Source organism: Pan troglodytes, chromosome 8 (genome assembly GCF_028858775.2).
Source record: "Pan troglodytes isolate AG18354 chromosome 8, NHGRI_mPanTro3-v2.0_pri, whole genome shotgun sequence".
In the NCBI taxonomy this organism is placed as follows: domain Eukaryota; kingdom Metazoa; phylum Chordata; class Mammalia; order Primates; family Hominidae; genus Pan; species Pan troglodytes.
Window position 1 is genome coordinate 35,931,804 of NC_072406.2, and position 20,311 is coordinate 35,952,114.

Here is a 20,311-nt window from a genome sequence, read left to right on the forward strand (position 1 = left end):
TGGTTACTTGTTGGTAGCCTATCTATTAAATACACATTTTAACCTGCATTTTTTTCTATTAATGTAAAAATAAATAATAGCTGGGCAACATTCCTCTTTTTTTAAAACCAAAAATTTTCTTTACCTGTTTTGTTGAAAAAAAAATCTGTTTTAATTCCAAGCCATTATTAGTTTTTTTTTCCTTATAAATCATCATCACTTCAGGAATCCTTTCTTAAGAATTGCATTGGCCGGGTGAGTTGGCTCATGCCTGTAATCCCAGCACTTTGGGAGGCTGAGGCAGGTGGATTCCCTGAGGTCAGGAGTTCAAGACCAGCCTGGACAAAATGGCAAAACCCCATCTCTACTAAAAATACAAAAATTAGCCAGGCATGGTGGTGGGCACCTGTAATCCCAGCTACTCAGGAGGCTGAGGCAGGGAGAATAGCTTGAACCCAGGAGGTGGAGGTTGCAGTGAGCCAAGATCGCGCCATTGCACTCCAGCCTGGGCGACAGTGAGACTCCATCTCAAAAAAAAAAAAATTGTATTATGATTCACATCATCTGCAGAATTTAATAAGCTAAACAGCAAAATACATTTTACTGTATTTTTTGATCCACCACAATTGTTTTTATATTTTGGTCCTACCAAGTTGTGGCTGGAGATTTTGCCTGAGCAATTTGTTTAAGAGTGTATGGTTGATATACTTTTTGAGTTTGTGAATGCCTGAACATCTGAATGATAACCTAGCCATACATAAAATTCCAGAGTCACAATCCTTTTCTCTTGGACCTTTGTTGATTATCTTCAATAAACAGTCAGGAGAAGGAAAGGTATAGGTCATTTGCTGAGGTCTTTCTTCTTATTATTCAATATTATTTCTGCTTCCTGTTGTATATTTTCTATTTGGTCAAGCTAATATTTTATCCACCATAAACAAATACTCCCATTTTAAACCATCTTGTGTTAATTTCCCCATTTGCATATCCTCCCTTCTTATTGCCATCCATCCCATTTTATCTATTCTTCAAATCATATCTGAAGTTCTACCACATCCATGGAGCTTTCTCTATTTACCCCAGTTTCAAATTAATTTCCCCACTCTCATCATAGTATTTATTGTTTCTGCCATATGTTTTGCACTTCATAAAATCCTAGAATTTTATATCTGGAAGAGATCATACTCCAGCTTCCTAACTTTTCAGATTAAAAAAAACCATGGTCAGTGAGCCACATGTGTCACTTGGGTGATGTGAGGTCCTCGGGCATTCTGGGGCTACCCTTTAATACCTAAAGAAGATGGTTCTCAAGCCCCAAACCCTAACTACATTCAGAAGTCCTCCCTTAAGATTTCTGTGGATTTCCAGGGCCTTCTGCTCTCATGATCAGTGTTGCAGCCAGCATCCCAGCCATTCCTCTTCGCTCAGCTAGAGGCCACCTTTTCTCATTGGATCATGTCTAGAATCACAAGTGCCACCAACCTGTTGTACACAACTGATTTTTTACTGAAGATTTGTCTTCTCTAAAAGGGTCTAAGAGCTTTAAGAACAAACAAGACTTTTGTAACTTTTATAGCTTCTAGTATAGTGGGAGCCATAGAAAAACAGCAGCTTTACTTTGGGTGCTAGACAATGCTGTTCTAAAATTCAGCAGCCATTTCTCCTCCAAAAGGGAAGTTTTATCCTGGCTGTGTCCTTTCAGGTCATTGTTTCTTGCTATCTTCTTTCTTCTTTACTCTTCCAAACTCACACAATCATGTTTCCTTGGAGTAATCAGAGTAATATATTTCTCCATTCTCTACCTAAAACGAAACAATCTTAAAAATATTCCATGACATAGTAAGATGTCTATATAGGAAAGCCAACACAAAGAACCAGCTAAAGCTTTGAAATACAGTTTTTTTCCTTTATCCTAAGCAGAACTCCATCCTTCATTAGTCTCTGGAAATGGAAGAAAAATAGTGTAATAATTTGTTTTCTCCTTGACCATAGAAATCCTCTATGTGCTATGAATAATAGTTCGTTTCAATTACGCATTTCGATTACACATGAATTCTCAGGAAACAGGTCTTCTTCGAGTCCTATACTTTTCTTTAGACTATATTATCATTTCCCCTGTTCCAGGTTTTATTCAATTTTACATTTTGTTATATGCTCTTTTCTACTGCTTTTTTTATTGTTTTACATATGTAATTCCTGCTTTTCTAGAGTCTAGTGGTTGGAAAGCAAGTATTGATTATTGAGATGGTCATGGAATAAAATATATACAGGTATTCAAGGATTTTGTATATTGAGTAAGCATTTATATCATTTGATAAACATCTGTCATGTGCCAGATGACGTGCTAAGTGCTTTACATACATGGCCTCTACTCCTTTCCTTGCTTCTTTGAGATAGGTACTATTATCCTCATCAAACAGAAAAAGAAATTGACATTCTAGGAGCATAATTCATTTGATTCCACATGGCTAAATTGAGAAACTAGACCTGTCAGATTCCAAAACATTTTGCTCTTCCCACCATACCCCAGGCATTCCAATGCTGACAATTGTTTCTCTAGCGGTTGATGTATTTTTAATGAAAAACTTTGCAGTGCACTTATTGGGCAGTGACCACATCCTTTTTGCAAGATTACATTTTCTCTAAGTTTTAAGACCCATTCATTTTTAATGTGATTTTTAAAGCTCATATGTGAAACTGATAGTTTTCTTTCTGCCTTTCAGTTTGACCCATTAATTATTGAAAGCAAAAAAGCAGCAACTGTGGTGTTAATGCTTAATTCTCCAGAAGAGGAAATTTTGGCTAAAGCATGTGAAGCCATTTATAAATTTGCTTTAAAAGGTTTGGATTTTTTTCAGTTTATCTTTCTGTTTCATTAATTTCTTAAAATATTTACTACCTCTTGGGCACTTTTCTTCCTAGTCTTTAACTTACTTGCTGTCGGATGAATTATTTCAGACAACCAGGATATTATTTAATGCATTAACTAAGAGCAATCTGTCTTCCTGAGTTCCTAGCTTAATCTTAAGGAGTAATTTAGTCACTGGGTAGAACAGTCATTCTGAAAGTTTCATTGTAGTTTTAGAAATTTTAAATGTCACAGAAGCTAAAAGAACTCCCAATAGTCAAGGCTGGAACAATTAGAACAACAAAGTAAAGCAGTATTGGCTTATCATCCAAGTGGAAAATAAGTATCCATGAGTCCATACTGATATAAATAAAATGGGTGAATAAATGGAAGAGACGAGACAAATCTCCTATGCAGAAGAATTCCTAATAGTTTATGTAGACACTCTTGGCTTCAAGGAGGTGAAATATAACTTCCGACTCTTTGAGTGGGAGAGGTACAGAGTGACTTATTTCCAAAGAGTACAATGTAGAAATGGGGAAAATAAGCTTACAATGGATAAACCTGACAAACACTACCGCAGCTAGGTGATCAAAATCAACACCACACGTCTGGGCGTGGTGGCTAATGCCTGTAATCTCAGCACTTCGGGAGGCCAAGGTGGGTGGATCACTTGAGCCCAGGAGTTTGAGACCAGCCTTGGCAATGTGGCAAAGCCCCATCTCTATATAAAAAATATATATATACAAAAACTAGCCATGTGTAGTGGTGCATGCTTTTAGTCCCAGCTACTCGGGAGGCTGAGGTGGGAGGATCACTTGAGCCCAGGAGTTCAAGACCAGCCTTGGCAACATGGCAAAACCCCACCCCTACAAAAAATAGAAACATTAGCCAGGTATGATGGCACATGTCTGCAGTCCCAGCTACTTGGGAGGCTGAGGTGGGAGGACTGCTTGACCCTGGGAGGCAGAGGTTGCAGTGAGCTGAGATTGTGCCACTGCACTCCAGCCTGGGCAGCAGAGAGAGACCCTGTCTCAAAAAACCAACCAACCAAAAAACAAACAAACAAAAAAACCCACCAACTGTGATAAGTCCTATCAATATTAGGTGTTCTTGATATGATGTGATGAAAATGACACTTTATTTCTGTGTCATTTTTCTTAAAAATCTATAACCCCAGTCTAATAATGATTTTTAAAATCAGACAAATCCCGCTTCAGGTACAAAATACCTAGCCAATGCTCCTCAAAACTGTCATGGCTATCTACAACAAGCAAGTTTGAGAAATTCACATAATGGAGGCATTATGAGTAATGACATAGGATCTTGGGACAGAAAGAAGATATTAGGTTAAAACTAAGGAAATCCGAATAACTAAGTACTTTCGTTAATAACAGTGTCTTCATATTAGTTCACTAACTGTAAAAAATGTACCATACTAATATCAAATGTTAATAATAGGGGAAACTGGGTCTGAGGTATGTGCAAAGTCTTTGTACTGTCTTTGTAACTTTTCTGTAAAACATTGTTGTAAAACATAAAACTTATTTAAAAATTATAAATATTACACATCAGGTTCTACTGAAAGGTTTATTCATAGAGGATTTAAAAACATACAAGATGCCTATATTTTAGTCTTCATATTATTACAAATGATAAGATTAGACTTTTATTATGTTGCACGACATTTTAATTGAGAATATTAATTTAATTGAGAGTTTAGTGTAACTAAACTGGTTTTTTTTAATAAACCATTTCAAACTAAGATCGGGACAATTTTGTTTTAAATAAATGATACTTGACATATTGTGTTGGAAACTGAATGAGAGAACAACAAATCATTCAATTAGCAAAGGGTACAATACTCACCTTGCTTTGTCACTCAGGTCATCATTGGGAATCCAGATGTAAACCAGAGTGTTTCTGGAAGTTACTATATCTTTTTGAGTGGATGGTGTAGAATCCTGGGTCAAATTTCAGGGAGATATTGGATTGTGCATCTATGGCAGCATGAATCCCATTCAGTCTTACAGAGTCATTATACATCATCTGGCTGTCACGTGTATCTAATTATGTGTTATCTCTTTTTGCATGACATGAAGAAATAGGCATGTATTTCATGTGAAATCAATACAGAAATAATTTTAAGTCTGATGTTTTATACTAGTAGTATTTTCTAAAATTAAAAAAAAAATGATAGGACTTTGGCTTCTGGCCATGACGGACCACTCTACTGCCTGTAACAAAGAATGAAACAGACCCAATATGTGAAAGTAGAGTAGACTTACTCTATTGGCGGAAACAATGAAGAAAATAAACCAGATATATGAAATAACAGTTGACAAGACCATCAACATCAGACAATAAAGGGCAGTGACCACTGAGAGATGGGAAACAAGGGAAGTAAACCCTATGATTGCCTCAGATTTTTGACTTTAGAGAGCTTTTTGGCCATAGCACTGGAAAAGGTAACCTGGTGGATTCTCTGAGTTAAGAAGACAAACCTGAAAGTCCAGAGAAATAAAGGTATTCAGAGTTTCCAGGACAGAGCAAAGGAGAGGAATGAGTTTCACAGAAGGAGAACTCAGGAGGTCTGTAAAGGGTCTCATTCTTGTATTTAGAAGAGTAGTGAACAGCATGTACATGTGAGGGTAATAGTTGGGACAAGAGGCACCCAAAGGATTGGGGTAACAGTGCCTGGTGCTCACATACGGCTAGGAGTAATGCCTGTTTCCATCAGCCAGGCAGAAACTTCAGAATTCATGGAGCATTGTGTAGAATACACAGAGGAGTCTTGCCTCAGTATGAGAAATAATTAGTCCTAGATTGTGCCCTGTTCTAGTACCACCTAGTAAATATTAAAAGCAAGATTTGAAAGGATCAAGTTGTTTCCAAGTAACTTAATTTGTCCCTGAAAAAAATCTTAAGAATACAGAAATATCCATTGCCCAAGAAGGTAAAATTCACAATATCTTGCATCCAATAAAAAAATTACCAGGCATGAAAAAAAGCAGAAAAAATGCATAATAAGATATATATCAATGAGTAAATCAAATTGACCTAGATGTTAGAATTAGCAGGAAAAGACATTAAAAGATTAATTACAACTGTATTCTATATGTTTAGAAAGTGAAAACATGGAAGCTATAAGACAGATCCAAATACAACTTCTAGAGATGAAAACTTCAATGTCTGAAATGAAAAACACATAGGCTTTGATTAATGCAGTTTGGACATTGCAGAAGAAAAGATTAATGAACTTAAATACATAGTAACACAACCTGTCCAAAATGAAGGACAGTGAAAAGAGATTTTAAAAAGATGAACAGAGATTCAATGAGGTATGAGAAAAATTCAAGTGTCCAATATATGTGTAATTGGAGTCTCTGAAAAAGGGAGACAGGGACAGAAAAAGCATTTGAAGAAATAATGGCCAAACTTTCCCTAAATCTGATGAAAACTCTAAGTCCATGGATCCAAAAAGTTTGTCAAAACTCAAGTGCAAAGAATATGAAATAAGCCATGCCATAGTACATTATAATCAAATTGCTTAAAATCAGTGATAAAGAGAAAATCTTAAAAGAAGCCAGAATCAGTAAAAACATGTTACATTCAAATAAAGATAAGGATGACAGTAGATAATAACAAATTATAAATAAGGATGATTTATCATCAGAAATTATGCAAGTGAGAAGTCTGTAGAGCAACAATCTTTAAAGAATAAAAGAAAAATAAAAACTTTCAACACAGAATTACATATCCAGAAAAAAGATCTTTCAAAAATGTAGGTGAAATAACGTTTTTTTCCCCAAATATAAAAAGCTAAAATAATTTATTTCCAGCAGATCTACACTACTACTTATAATAAAAAGAGGCCTTTTAGGCAGAAGGAAAATAACACTAGATGGAAATATGGATCTACAAAAAAGAATACAGAGTGCTAGAAATGGCAACATATATGTTTTGTTATTTGAATCACTTCAAAAGCAAATTTATTAAACAAAAATAATCATATATTGTGCAATTTGAAACATATGTATAAATAAAATATATGGCAACAACAGCCCCAACATAGAAAGGGAAAAAATGGAAGTATACTATTGTTAGGATCTCATATGTGAAGTGGCATAATACCACTTCAAAGTAGACTGTGTTAAGTTAAAGATGTATACTGCAACCCTAATGCAACCACTAAAATAACAAAATAAAGGATAATATTAAATAAGCCAATGAAAGAAATAAAATGGAATCAGTAATATTCACAGAATACATAGAAAAGAAGGCTGAATATGAAGAAAAAAGAAAACATGGAATAATGGGGCATATAAAAAACAACGAGATGGCGGATTTAAATCTAACCATATCAAAAATCAAATTAAATATAAATGTCCTAAATACCTTGATTATCAGGGAGAAATTGATATATTGGATAAAAAGCAAGAGTAAACCACATGCCACCTTCAAGAAGTGCATTTAGAATATAAAGACAAAAATAACGCAAAAGGATGACAACAGATATGTCATGCTAGCATGAATCAAAAGAAAGCCCAAGCATTAGTAACAGAAATATTAATATTATAAAAGTAAACAGAGAAAAGAGTAGTACCAGAGATAAAGAAGGTCATTTTATAATGATAAAGGGATCAGTTAATCAAAAGACTGTGAAAAAAAAATTTTTTTTTTTTTGAGACAGAGTCTTGCTCTGTCACCCAGGATGGAGTGCAGTGGCGCAATCTCGGCTCACTGCAAGCTCCGCCTTCCGGCTTCACGCCATTCTCCTGCCTCAGCCTCCCAAGTAGCTGGGACTACAGGCGCCCGCCACTACACCCAGCTAATTTTTTGTATTTTTAGTAGAGACAGGGTTTCACCGTGTTAGCCAGGATGGTCTCAATCTCCTGACCTCGTGATCCACCTGTCTCGGCCTCCCAAAGTGCTGGGATTACAGGCATGAGCCAGTGCGCCTGGCCGAAAAATCTTAAACAGTTGTGTACCAAATATGAGATCTTCAAAATACACGAAGCTAATAATGCAAGGAGAAATAGATATCCACAATTAAAGCTGGAGATTTAAATACTCCTCTCAATAAATAAAAGAACAAGTAGACAGAAAATATAAAAGGATATAAAGGATTTGACAATATCAATGAATTTAACCTAATTAATATTTATAGAACACTTTAAGAGCAGTAGAGTACACATTTTTTTTTCAAGTGGATACAGAACATTTATCCAAATAGATCATATTCTAGGCCATAAAATAAGCCTCAATAAATTTTAAGTGATTCCAGTAACACAAAATGTATTTTCATACCACCATGGAATTAAATTAGAAATCAATAATGCAGAAAACTCTGGGTAATTGTTAAGTAGTTAGAAAATAAATAACATACTTTTAAATGACTCATGAATCAAAGAAGAAATCAAAACAAAAATCAAAATTGAAAATTAAAACACAGCAAAAGTGCCACTCAAAGTATTTAGAGAGAAGTTTATTGCACTAAATGCCTATACTGGAAAACAAGGAAAGTCTCAAACCAGTAATCTCAGCTTCTATCTTAAGAAACTAGAAAAAGAAGAACAAGGCTGGGCACAGTGGCTCACACCTGTAATCTCAGAACTTTGAGAGGCTGAGGTGGGCAGATCATGAGGTCAGGAGATTGAGACCATACTAGCCAACATGGTGAAACCCTGTCTCTACCAAAATACAGAAAATTAGGTGTGGTGGCATGTGTCTGTAGTCCCAGCTGCTTGGGAAGCTGAGGCAGGGGAATCTCTTGAACCAGGGAGGTGGAGGTTGCAGTGAACTGAGATCATGCCACTGCACTCCAGCCTGGCAACAGAGTGAGACTCCGTCTCAAAACAAAAACAAAAAACAAACAAAAAACAAATTAAACCAAAAGTTAGTAATAATAAGGATATAATAGATATCTCAGTATAAATCAATGAAATAGAAAACAAAAAAAATTGATGAGCCATAAAAATGAAAAGCTGCTTTTTGAGATCAATAAAAATGATAAACCTCGAGATGGATTGATAGACAAAATAAGAGAGAAGACAAATTATCCATATCAGGAGTGGGAGAAGGGACATCACTAGAGATCCTACAGATATTAACAGGATAAGAGGAATATTATGAATAAATTAATACCAATAAATTCTACAACTTAGATTAAGTGGACAAGTTTATTTCAAGACATAAATTTCCAAGCTCACTAAAAAAAGACAGCTTGAATAGCTCTATATTACAAAAACTGAAATTTGTAGTTAAAAACTTTCTCACAAACAAAACTCCAGGTCCAGATGGTTTTACTGGTGAATTCTACCAAACCTTTAAGGAAGAAATAATACCAATTACACACAAATACTTTCAGAAAATTGAAAAGGATGGCATACTTCCCTATTCATTCTGTGAAGCCACCACTACTGTATAAAGGCCCAAACAGCAAAAGGCAAGAAAGAAAGAAATCTGCAAGTCAGTATGCCTTATTAACATAGATGTAAAAATTCTAAACAAAAGTTAGCAAATTAAATTCAACAATGTATAAAAAAAGCAAACATATCATGACTAAATGACTTATTCCCAGATTGCAAGGTTGGTTTAATAACTGAAAATTAATCAAGGTATTTTACCATGTGTGGTAGGTAGAAAAATAACCCCAAAATATCTACATCAGAATCCCTGGAAGCTATGAAAATAGTATGTTACATGACAAGGGATAAATAAGAATGCTGATAGAATTAAGGTTGCTAACCAACTGACTTTGAGATGAGGAGATTACCTTGGATTATCTAGGTTGGGCCAACACAATCACAAAGGCCCTTACTGGTGAAAAAAGAAGGCAAGAGAGTCAGAATTGGAGAAGACATGATGGTGGACACAGAGGTCAGAAGGGCGTGATTTCTGGCTTTGAAGATGAAAGGGGCTCACTAGCCAAGGAATGCTACCTGGAAAAGAAAAGGAAATGGATTCTGCCATTGGGTTTAGCTCCCAAGGAGCACAGATAGCCCTGCCAACATTTTGAATTTCACCTACTGAGATATATATCAGACTTCTGACTTCCAAACCATAAGATAATAAATTTGTGTTGTTAAACCACTAGATTTGTTATTACAGCAGCAATAAGAAAAAAAAATATTTTTTTAAAAGAAAAAAGAAAAACCATATGATCATCTTAATACATGCAAAACAACCTTTTTGGCAAAATCTGACATCCACTCCTGATAAAATATGTCTGCAAAGTAGGAATAGATATAAACTTTCTCTCCCTAATAAAAGATATCTACAAAAAAAACCTATGGCTTACAACACACTTAATGGTAAAAAACTGAATGCTTTTCCCCTAAGATCAGAAGCAAGAGAAGGATGTCTGCTATCATCACCTTTATTCAACATTGTATGGGAGATTCTAGCCAATGCAATCAGGCAAGAAAAAGAAATAGAAGGCATCCAGAAAATTTGTAGTTAAAAACTTTCTCACAGATTAGAAAAAGGGATAGAACTATCTCTATTTGATTTATAGAAGATGACATAATCTGGCTCTGTTCACTCACCCTAATTATTTTGAGATTAATTCATATTGTAGCATTTCTTTTTATTGCTACCATTATATGGATTTACCACAGTTTGCCTGGGTCATATGGTAGGTGTACATCAACATTTTAAGAAACTGCCAAACCATTTTCCAAAGTGATTTGTACTGTTTTATATTCTCACCAGCAATTTATGAGGGTTCCAGTTTCTCTCTACACTAGCTGGCACTTGATGCTGTCCATCTTTTTGATTACAGCAATCCTTGTGGGTGTGAAGTGGTATCTCATTGAGGTTTTAATTTGCATTTCCCTAATGACTAATGATGGGGAGAAAAATGTACTTTATTGTCATTGTATATCCTCTTTGGTGATGTATCTGTTCAAATCATTTGTTCCCATATATTTTAAAATTTGGTTGTTTTCTTATTCAGTTTTAGAAATTATATATTCTGGATATACATCCTTTACTTCTGTATCAGACATATATTTGCAGAATTTTTCTCACAATTTGTAGAATATCTTTTAAAAAAATTTTCTAGACTTTTTTTCTGTAAGCAATGTTATGTTTATAGAAAAATGAGGCCAGGCACAGTGTCTTGTGGAGCCTGTAATTCCAGCACTTTGGGAGGCTGAGGCAGGAGGATCACTTGAGCCCAGGAGTTTGAGACCAGCCTGGGAAACATAGTGAGACCCCATCTCTACAAAAAAATTCGAAAAAAAAAAAAAAATTAGCTAGGCATGTTGGTGGTTGCCTGTAGTCCCAGCTACTCAGAAGACTGAGGTGAGAGAATCGCTTGAGCCAAGGAGGTCGAGACTGCAGAGAGTCATGATCACACCACTGCACCCCAGCCTGAGTGACAGAGCAAGACCCTGTCTCAAGAAAAAAAAAAAGAAAAAAGAAAAGAAAAATGGGAAGTAGAGTTCCCATAAACACCCCTCCTCAATTTGTTTTCTCTATTATTACAGTTATCTTTTGCATTGTATTAGTCAGGATTCTCTAGAGAAAGAGAACCAATAGGACAAATGTAGATATATATGAAAAGATTTGTAATGGGAATTGACTCACATGATTGTGGAGGCTGAGAAGTCCCACGACAATACCATGTGCAAGCTGGAGAATAAGGAGAGCCAGGGGTGTAATTCAGTCTGCGTCCTAAGGCCAGAGAACCAAAGCTGCTGTAAAGTCCTAGAGTTCCAAGGCCTGAGAATAGGAGCTCTGATGTCCCAGGGCAAGAGAAGATGGATGTCCCAGCTCAAAAAGAGAGAGGATTTTTCCTTTTTACACCCTCTGTTACTCAAGCCCTCAACAGATTGGATATTGCCCACTCACATTGGTGAGCTCACATCTTTACTCAGTTTAGAGATTCAAATGCTAATCTCTTCCAGGAACACCCTTGCAGACACACCCAGAAACGTTTTAGTAGTTATTTGTGCATCCCTTAGCTCAGTCGCTTTGGCACATAAAATTAATGTGATGACATCTATAGACAATTCTAACAAATCCACAAAAAAGGGCTAGAACTAATTAATTATGCAAGGAAGTATTTGTTGAGTGTCTGTTACATGACCGGCACTGTCCTAGGCACCCAAGGGTATGAGAAAATAGGGCAGAAAGGGCATCTGTCCTTATGGAGAGTTATCGTGGAGTAGGCAAGCAAAACACAGAGGTTGTTAAGTGATATGACAAAAATACAGCAGGATAAAGAGGGGTAAGACAGACTTGGATGTGGTGACAGAATTAGATAGGGTGATTGCGGGGGACTGCTCCAAGGAGGTGCAGTGTGAGCTCAGAACTGAAGACAAGATGAAGCCAGCTTTGTGAACAGGGGAAGGGAGAGGAGGAAATGTCTGGGATGCGTGTCCTTGAAGTTTATTCTGAGGGAAATATGAACGGAAGCCAAGAGTAATGTGAAAGGCAAATGGCAAATAAGAAATTGGAATGGCACAAGGCAGAATGCTGATGAGATCGATAATATCCATGTGTGGTTTTGTTTTACGTGTGATGTCAGGTGAGGAAAATAAAACAACCCTCCTTGAACTTGGAGCTGTGGAACCTTTAACTAAGCTACTCACCCATGAAGACAAAATTGTAAGAAGAAATGCTACTATGATATTTGGAATCCTGGCTTCTAATAGTAAGTATCAACTTCTAAAAATAATCAAATAATCCCATGTTAATGCATTATCATTCTTTTAAATTTAACATTAAGGAATTTGTTTCAATTTTATTTAAACTGACTTTCATGTTCACAAAAACATTTTATCAGTATAATGCAGCAAATGTGTGATTTCACATTTTAAGGGATAATTTTAAAATAGGAAAATATGTGCAAGCACATCCATGCAAAAACTCCTCTCAGAATTGGTGCTGTAGTCCTACAAGCTGAGAGAGCAATCACTTTCTCTTAAAATTATTTTTCTTGAGTTAGTGTAATGTAATTTGCCTGCCTATATGTATCTTACATTTCATATATATTTCATAGTGAACAAAGCCTAAAGAGTTTTGATAAACTCTTTTTTTGAAACTGCAAACTATATTTTGCAAAAGATAAATTTAAATGTGCGTTTACCAAGGTAAGCGGATCACTTGAGGTCAGGAGTTCAAGACTAGCCTGGCCAACATGGTGAAACCCCGTCTCTACTAAAAACACAAAAAGTAGCCAGGAATAGTGGCGGGGGCTTGTAATCCCACCTACTTGGGAGGCTGAGGCAGGAGAATCGCTTGAACTCGGGAGGTGGAGGTTGCAGGGAGCTGAGATTGCGCCACTGCACTCCAGCCTGGGTGACAGAGTGAGACTGTCTCAAAAGAATAAATTTTAGAAAGTGCATTTACTCCTTAAATCAGACCTATTACTTGTTTGGAACCATATATGTCATATTATTATATTAATATATAATATATAATGAATATATTATGTAATATTAATCATGTGTACATGATTAACATTAATATGTGATTAATATCAACATACAATTAATATCAATATATTAATATATTAGTATAATATATTAATATGTAATTATATATTAAATAACATATTAGTATCATATAATATGATGGTATAATATTAGTTAGAAGATGCTATTATGTCCATTAGAATATCAGTTTGAACACCATGCCAATAAACGCAGTCTCTGACTTATGAACAGGATATATTTTCCTTGTCATTTTCTAATGGTAGTTTTTGAGTCAGCCACCAAAAACACTGTAACTCATAATACATTTTAAATGACACTCTTAGTGGAGACTAAATTCTAACATAAAACTTAGGCTGCTCTGAATAAACACATGCCTATCGTGGTACATGGCTAAAATCATTATACTTTCCCCATCTTATGATAATCTCAGCAAAACACAAGCACGGATTCTTTCCTAGTCTTCCTGCCCATCCGCCCCCCGCCATTTTCCCTGGACCCCGTGTGATGACAGTGAGGCCTCCTTATTCCTTGGCCAGCAGGGATTGTGGTATGAGTGTGTTCAGGGACAGTTATGAGTGGAAGGTGGGGAGAGACGTGGAAGGGCGGTTTTGTGTGGCGTCTGTGCCATTTCAGCCTCAGCTACAGAGACTGCACTTGCGGGCAGCTGCAGTGCTGGAAGCAGATGGGGCCCTGTGCGAGGGGTCAGTGGAAGGCAGTGACTTTGAGAGCTCTGATGGTAGTTGTGCTGTAAGGCAGGGGCCTGGGAGTGTTTCCGGAGATGGCAACAGGATGAGGACAGTCATGGCGGAGTGCATGTCCCACCAACTTAGACTATGGTAATACTAGTTAACACTTACATACACTGACAAGGGGCCAGGCACTGTGCTAAGTGCTATTGATACATTAAATCATTTAATCCTATCTAACAGCCCTGTGAGGTAGGTACTATTATTATTCCCTTTACATCTGAGGTAACAGAGGCATACAGAAGTTAAATAAGGCAGTACTCAATTGAATTATGGGCCTTCCTAAATTTATCACAAGGATTATCTGTGTAACAATTCTATGTTAGTATCATAATGAATGTTTAACCAAAAACAAAAAAAGGAAAATTGTAACCAAAAAAGGGAAGATTTTTTTATTTCTTATGTTTTATTCTACTTACGTACCACTGAATTTGAGAAACAAAAATATTTTGTGGCCAGGCATGGTGGCTCACGCCTATAATCCCAGTACTTTGGGAGGCTGAGGTGGGAGGATTGCTTGAGCTCAGGAGATTGAGGCTGCAGTGAGCCATGACCACACCACTGCACCCCAGCCTGGGTGACAGAGCGAAACCCTGTCTCAAAACAAAAACACACACACAAACCTTTGTAATATGTCTTATGCAACTCTTTATTTTAAAAGTAGGATATATATCTCAAAGCATTAGTTTATTTGCCCAAAATCATGCAGGTGGTTAGTAGTGGAACTGAGGTTAGAGCCCTGCACACAGGCATACCTGTCTAGCTTTAATTAGGCTGACAAAAATAGTATAAAAATGTACTTTAAAACAGTCAATATACTTATTTTTAAGCATTTTTGGCATTTCTAATAATCAAATTGAACGTAAGCAATCAAGATGTATTAATTAAAATAGGCTGGGTAATCTTACTTGCATTCTGTACAAGATTTATTAAAATCAGAATTTAAAAATACCCTCCCAGCAACATACACACAAAGATTACTATTACATAATAAATAAACACAGGGCACAGTGACTCAACTCTTCTGATATGTGTTCTAGGCACACTTTGCACTTTTATGATTGTTTCTAGTGTCTTAGAAGGAAGTACAGCTCATGATCGAGGAATATAGGCAGGCTAGAGAATGTGTGGGGTTGGCCCTACCTAGGCATGAAACCTGCCCCACCACTTGCTTTGTGGTTTTGAGCCTCAATTTCCTTATCCGTAAAATGAGATAATAATATTACCTGTCTCATAAGGGACTGTTCAGTAGATACTACCATTATCATTATTATTATTTCGAGACAGGGTCTCACTCTGTTGCCCAAGCTAGAGTACAGTGGCGTGATCTCAGCTCACTGCAACCTCTGCCTCCCAGGTTCAAGCGATTCTCCTGCCTCAGCCTCTCAAGTAGCTGGGATTACAGATACAAGCCACCATACCTGGCTAATTTTTGTTATTTTTAGTAGGGTAGGGGTTTCGCCATGTTGGCCAGGCTGGTCTCGAACTCCTGACCTCAAGTGATTCACCCGCCTCGGCCTTTCAAAGTGCTGGGATTACAGGCATGAGCCACCACACCCGGCCTATTATTATTATTAATAAACATCAATATTCTGTTTCTTCCTTTGTAGATGACGTTAAAAAATTGTTAAGGGAGTTAGATGTCATGAATTCTGTCATTGCCCAGCTTGCTCCAGAAGGTAACTTTGCATTCTATATCTGTTTTAAAAAATGGAACTGGTTTTTTACACTTGATTAAACTATATATTGAAAATCATTCATGAAATATTGTAAAGTGTTATTAAAATCTCTCAAACCACAGCTCAATTTTGAGTTTATAAAAGAGGTGAGCTTTAAGCAAGATACAATTTGTGGAGCTTTGGTTTCCAAAGCATATTTTAAAGTAGTGGCTGAATAATAAGCATTTGGCATACTTGTGTTATTTATTTTTGATACACAGAAGAAGTAGTTATCCATGAGTTTGCTAGTCTTTGTCTAGCAAACATGTCTGCAGAGTACACCAGTAAAGTGCAAATATTTGAACATGGGGGATTAGAGCCACTCATCAGACTACTGAGTAGCCCCGACCCGGATGTAAAGAAGAACTCTATGGAATGCATTTACAACTTGGTGCAGGTAAGATTAATTTCTAAAAAGCGTTCTGACGAAAGCTGATTTTAGAATTTATTTTCCCATTAAAAATAGAAAAAAGCTTTTAAAAACGCACCAGTTTTGCATCATCAGATCTTCTTGTTACTGGTATTTATCATTCAGAGAAAAAAATAATGGAAGCTTAATGTAGATAATCTTTCAATTTTCACATTTTGTAAGTCATTGTCTCCTGTGAAAAAGTATTTTGGAAATGTATTTGTTTTTAAAGAATAGAATGGCATGCAAATAAAATGTACTTCTTTTGAAACAGGAAATCTAATATGTGGAAACTGCGCAGTTACTATTGACTGAACCCTGCTGGTCTAAGCACATTGGATGTAATATATACCCTATTCAATGTACTGAGATTTTGGTTTAGGCTTATTTGTTGCTAAAAATCTAGTGATTTTTGATTTTTGAGTATGCAGGACAGAATTCATTGTCCACAATAGCAAGATGCTACCTCACTGTGCTGTTTTCCTTTGTCACGGAAAGAAACTGCCAACCTTCCCCTCCCCTGCAGTCCTGTCCTTTGCACCCCAACCCCCAGAATATACACACATACACACACACACACCCTCACAACCACAGCAGGTCAGCTTCCTGACACTTTGAACAGCCTTCTCTGCTGCTTAGATTCCTTAACAATTAGCATGCACATTTGATGAGCTTTAGATCACCTGAAATTGGAAAGACACAAATTTTAAATGGCCATTAATAGAGTAGGGAATGAGGAGATACCAAAACGAGAGTGAAGAAGAGGATTAATGCAGAGGCAATGTATTCAGGCAAAGAGGGACAAATAGGCTCATGTCAAAATGCAGCAAAAGCAAAATTCCTGGCCCAGTATGCCATTGCTACTCGACAGGACTGGTTTCACCCTCACCCCTCCCTCCCTAAAAAAGAGACCCTGAAAAAGAAGCTCAGCCCCTCTTTTCCCTTCTCCGGTCACTTTGGCTTTACCTCATTTGATTAAATATTCCTGTGTGTTTGTGTTTTAAATCCCAAGACTCCTTAGAGCAGTATTTCTCTATTGTCTTAATCAAGAAGAAATCAAAATGATTACCTCCACAATTCTTAACAGCAGTACTGGCTAAAAACTGTGTATTAGTTTCCTAGGGCTGTTGTAACAAAGTACTACAAACTAGGTGGCTTAAAACTACAGACAGTCACAGTTCTGGAGGCCAGAAGTCCAAAATCAAGGTGGCAGTAGGACCACGTCCCCACTGAGACCAGATAGGACCCTTCCTCTCCTCTTCCCAGCTTCATGTAGTGGCCATCCATTGGTGGCATCCCTTGGCTTGTGGCTGCATCCCAGCAAGCTCTCCCTCTGTCGTCTCTCTCTCCTAAGGACACTAATTGTACAAGGACACCACTAAGGGCCCACCTTACTCCAGGATGACCTCATCTTAACTAATGACATCTGCAATGACCCTGTCTTCAGTAAGGTCACATTATGAGGTACTGGGGTTAGGACTTCAGCATATATTTTGGGGGAACACAATTCAACCCATGACAAAAAGCAATCTACAATTGTGTCTAAAGGAGGCTGAATATTAGCAATCAATTGAAGGATGGACAGGGGAAAGCTAAGCTATAATTGGAGCCTTTTCCACCTTTAGTACTATTTTATATTTACCATGTTTTGATCAAAGGTATCATGTCTTAAAAGAGTTTGGGAGCTTTTCATGGCTTCTTGGCTTGTTTTCTTAAACTCCCCCAACCACCCACTTCTTCACTCACACAGAATCATAGACATACAGGCACAACAATTGTCTAGATTACAATGACCCCTTGATTGTGTAAATGTCTTAAATAAAGGTCATGTATCTGAATAAACCTGCTGTAAATTTGCATGCAGAGGGCCTGTCAACAGTACTGCATGCTAATAGGTATTTCATAAACAATCCATTTGAATGAGATAATAAGGAATCAATGCCATTTCATTGTATTAATTACTATTTGAAGCTGTATATCCAAGTGTGAGAAGAATTTCATTATGCATAGATTTTATTATACTGCTGTTTAATCAGAATTTGCTGCATAATAAACAATAGATAAAAGTCATAGATCATGTATATTTTCTGTTGTAGACAATGTCTACATATTAGTTAAAATAAATTTTGGTGTTGTCAATTGAAAGATTTCTTATTTTGTGAGTTATTTTGGAAGGGAATCTGGAATAAAAGATGGGAAAATTATAACTTATGTTCTTGTGTTAGAAAACAGAATTTCTCCATTCTTGAGAATGTATTTTGCTTAAAAAAATTATTGATCATCTGTATTTTGTGGCAGGATTTTCAGTGTCGAGCTAAACTTCAAGAACTAAATGCAATACCTCCTATCTTAGATCTCTTGAAGTCAGAATATCCGGTGATTCAGTTGTTGGCTCTCAAAACCTTAGGTGTTATTACAAATGATAAGGAGTCTCGAATAATGCTAAGAGACAATCAAGGATTGGACCATCTTATTAAGATCCTAGAAACTAAGGTATTTAGTTTCATTCATTCCACCCTCTATGAGGAAATGTATTTCTCCCAAATGTTTAAAAATGAAATTTTATTATACTTAACGTGTATTAAGTGTAATGGATTAATTTGCTTATTGCTAGATAAAGTTTATTGGCCTGCTTAAATCAGGCTAATTGTAGAGACTATTATAAACTAATTTTAAAAGTCTTCTAGTTTAGCAGACTTAAGGTTTTTAAATTCTTGTCTATGATCTTCCTCTTGATTTCCTGAAACACCTAGGGTGAGTCTTTTAACCTTCATTATGGTTTTCTCTGGGATAAAGCAGAAGCGTAATTTACCTTCTAGATACCTTTTAATAATATTGGAGCTAAATGTCCATAGTTGCTAATAAGCTCCTTAAGAATCAAACTTTAAGAATTTATCTGTGCCTTCTGGGATCTCCTGGTTAGAAAAACTCATCTAGCAGTTTATTGAAAACCATTTAATTGACTTGAGTGGTTCAGATCTCTTCTGAATGTGTCCTGTGTCTTTCGCCACTAATTCCTTAGTGAAACAGTAATAAACAGATTTCAGATCCAGTATCCCTACTTTAATATTTAGTAAATTCAATTAATTCTAATAACAGAAATCTACTTGAAGTACCTCTTAGAAATTCCAGAGATAGGAACATATTGAAGGAGAAAAACGGAGTAATAACTTTGTATTCTGTTTCAAACTATCCAATTGTTAAATTTTTTTCTAAAAAAACCAGAACTCAGTTTGATGATACAACACCGGGAAAATGAAGTACAATATAAAAGAGCAGTGATGGCACAAGCATGTTCCCAGCCATGTGGACCTACCCGCCTTTGATTTGTGGATCCCATATGTGATCCCCTATAATTACACTTGTGATGCAAAATCCTAGTAACACTATATAGTACACATTTTATCCTGTTTTTTAAAAGGGGAACTGAAACCAGAAATGTTACTTAATTTGCCTTATGTCACACAGGTAGAAAGTGACTAACCACAGGGTTTATCTGATATGCCATAGTATTCTCACCTATCTGATATTTTACCTGTCTTCTTTTAATTAGGAAAGGGGATGGAAGCACCTGCTAGGTGGCAGGCATTGTGATTTTATTAAATTTGTAATTCATTGAGGAATGTGATGGTATTTTTATCTATAAAATGAAAGTATTGATAATAATTCTATCATTACATATATAATCATATATACCTATTATAGTGTTAATCCTATTATACAAATAAGAAAAATGCCTCTCAAAGAGGTTGAATAACTTGCCTATGGTTAGAGCTAGGAAATATGTGAGAAGGGTTTTTTAAGAACTGGTATGTATATATGTATATATTCTAGTGGGAAAAATTCAAAGAACACAAAAATATAGAGAGTGAAACATCAAAATTCTTCTCCACATCCTCACCTAAGAGTAGGTAGAAGGCACAGGTGTCCGCTCCCATAATTTTTATTCAGCATTGTCCTGGAAGTTGGAACCGGGGCAATAAGCCCAAATAAATAAATAAATGACACAAAAGACTAACAAACTGGGGCCAGGCATGGTGGCTCACACCTGTAATCCCAGCACTTTGGGAGGCTTAGGTGGGTGGATCACAAGGTCAGGAGATCGAGACCGTCTTGCCCAACATGGTGAAACCCCGTCTCTACTAAAAATACAAAAATTAGCT

At 36.4% G+C, this 20,311-nt stretch overlaps 1 protein-coding gene across 11 annotated transcripts in view; it reads left to right on the plus strand.

The window, feature by feature from the left end:
* Positions 1-20,311, plus strand: part of ARMC3 (armadillo repeat containing 3) — a 110,239-nt gene that overhangs the window by 15,366 nt on the left and 74,562 nt on the right. For 4 of the 11 annotated variants that reach the window (XM_016962367.3, XM_063817570.1, XM_063817571.1 and 1 more), the window contains 5 exon segments: positions 2,703-2,820; positions 12,366-12,491; positions 15,632-15,700; positions 15,961-16,136; positions 18,447-18,641. In XM_016962367.3, coding sequence (XP_016817856.1) covers positions 2,703-2,820; positions 12,366-12,491; positions 15,632-15,700; positions 15,961-16,136; positions 18,447-18,641 — 684 coding nt within the window. 11 annotated transcript variants of the gene reach the window in all.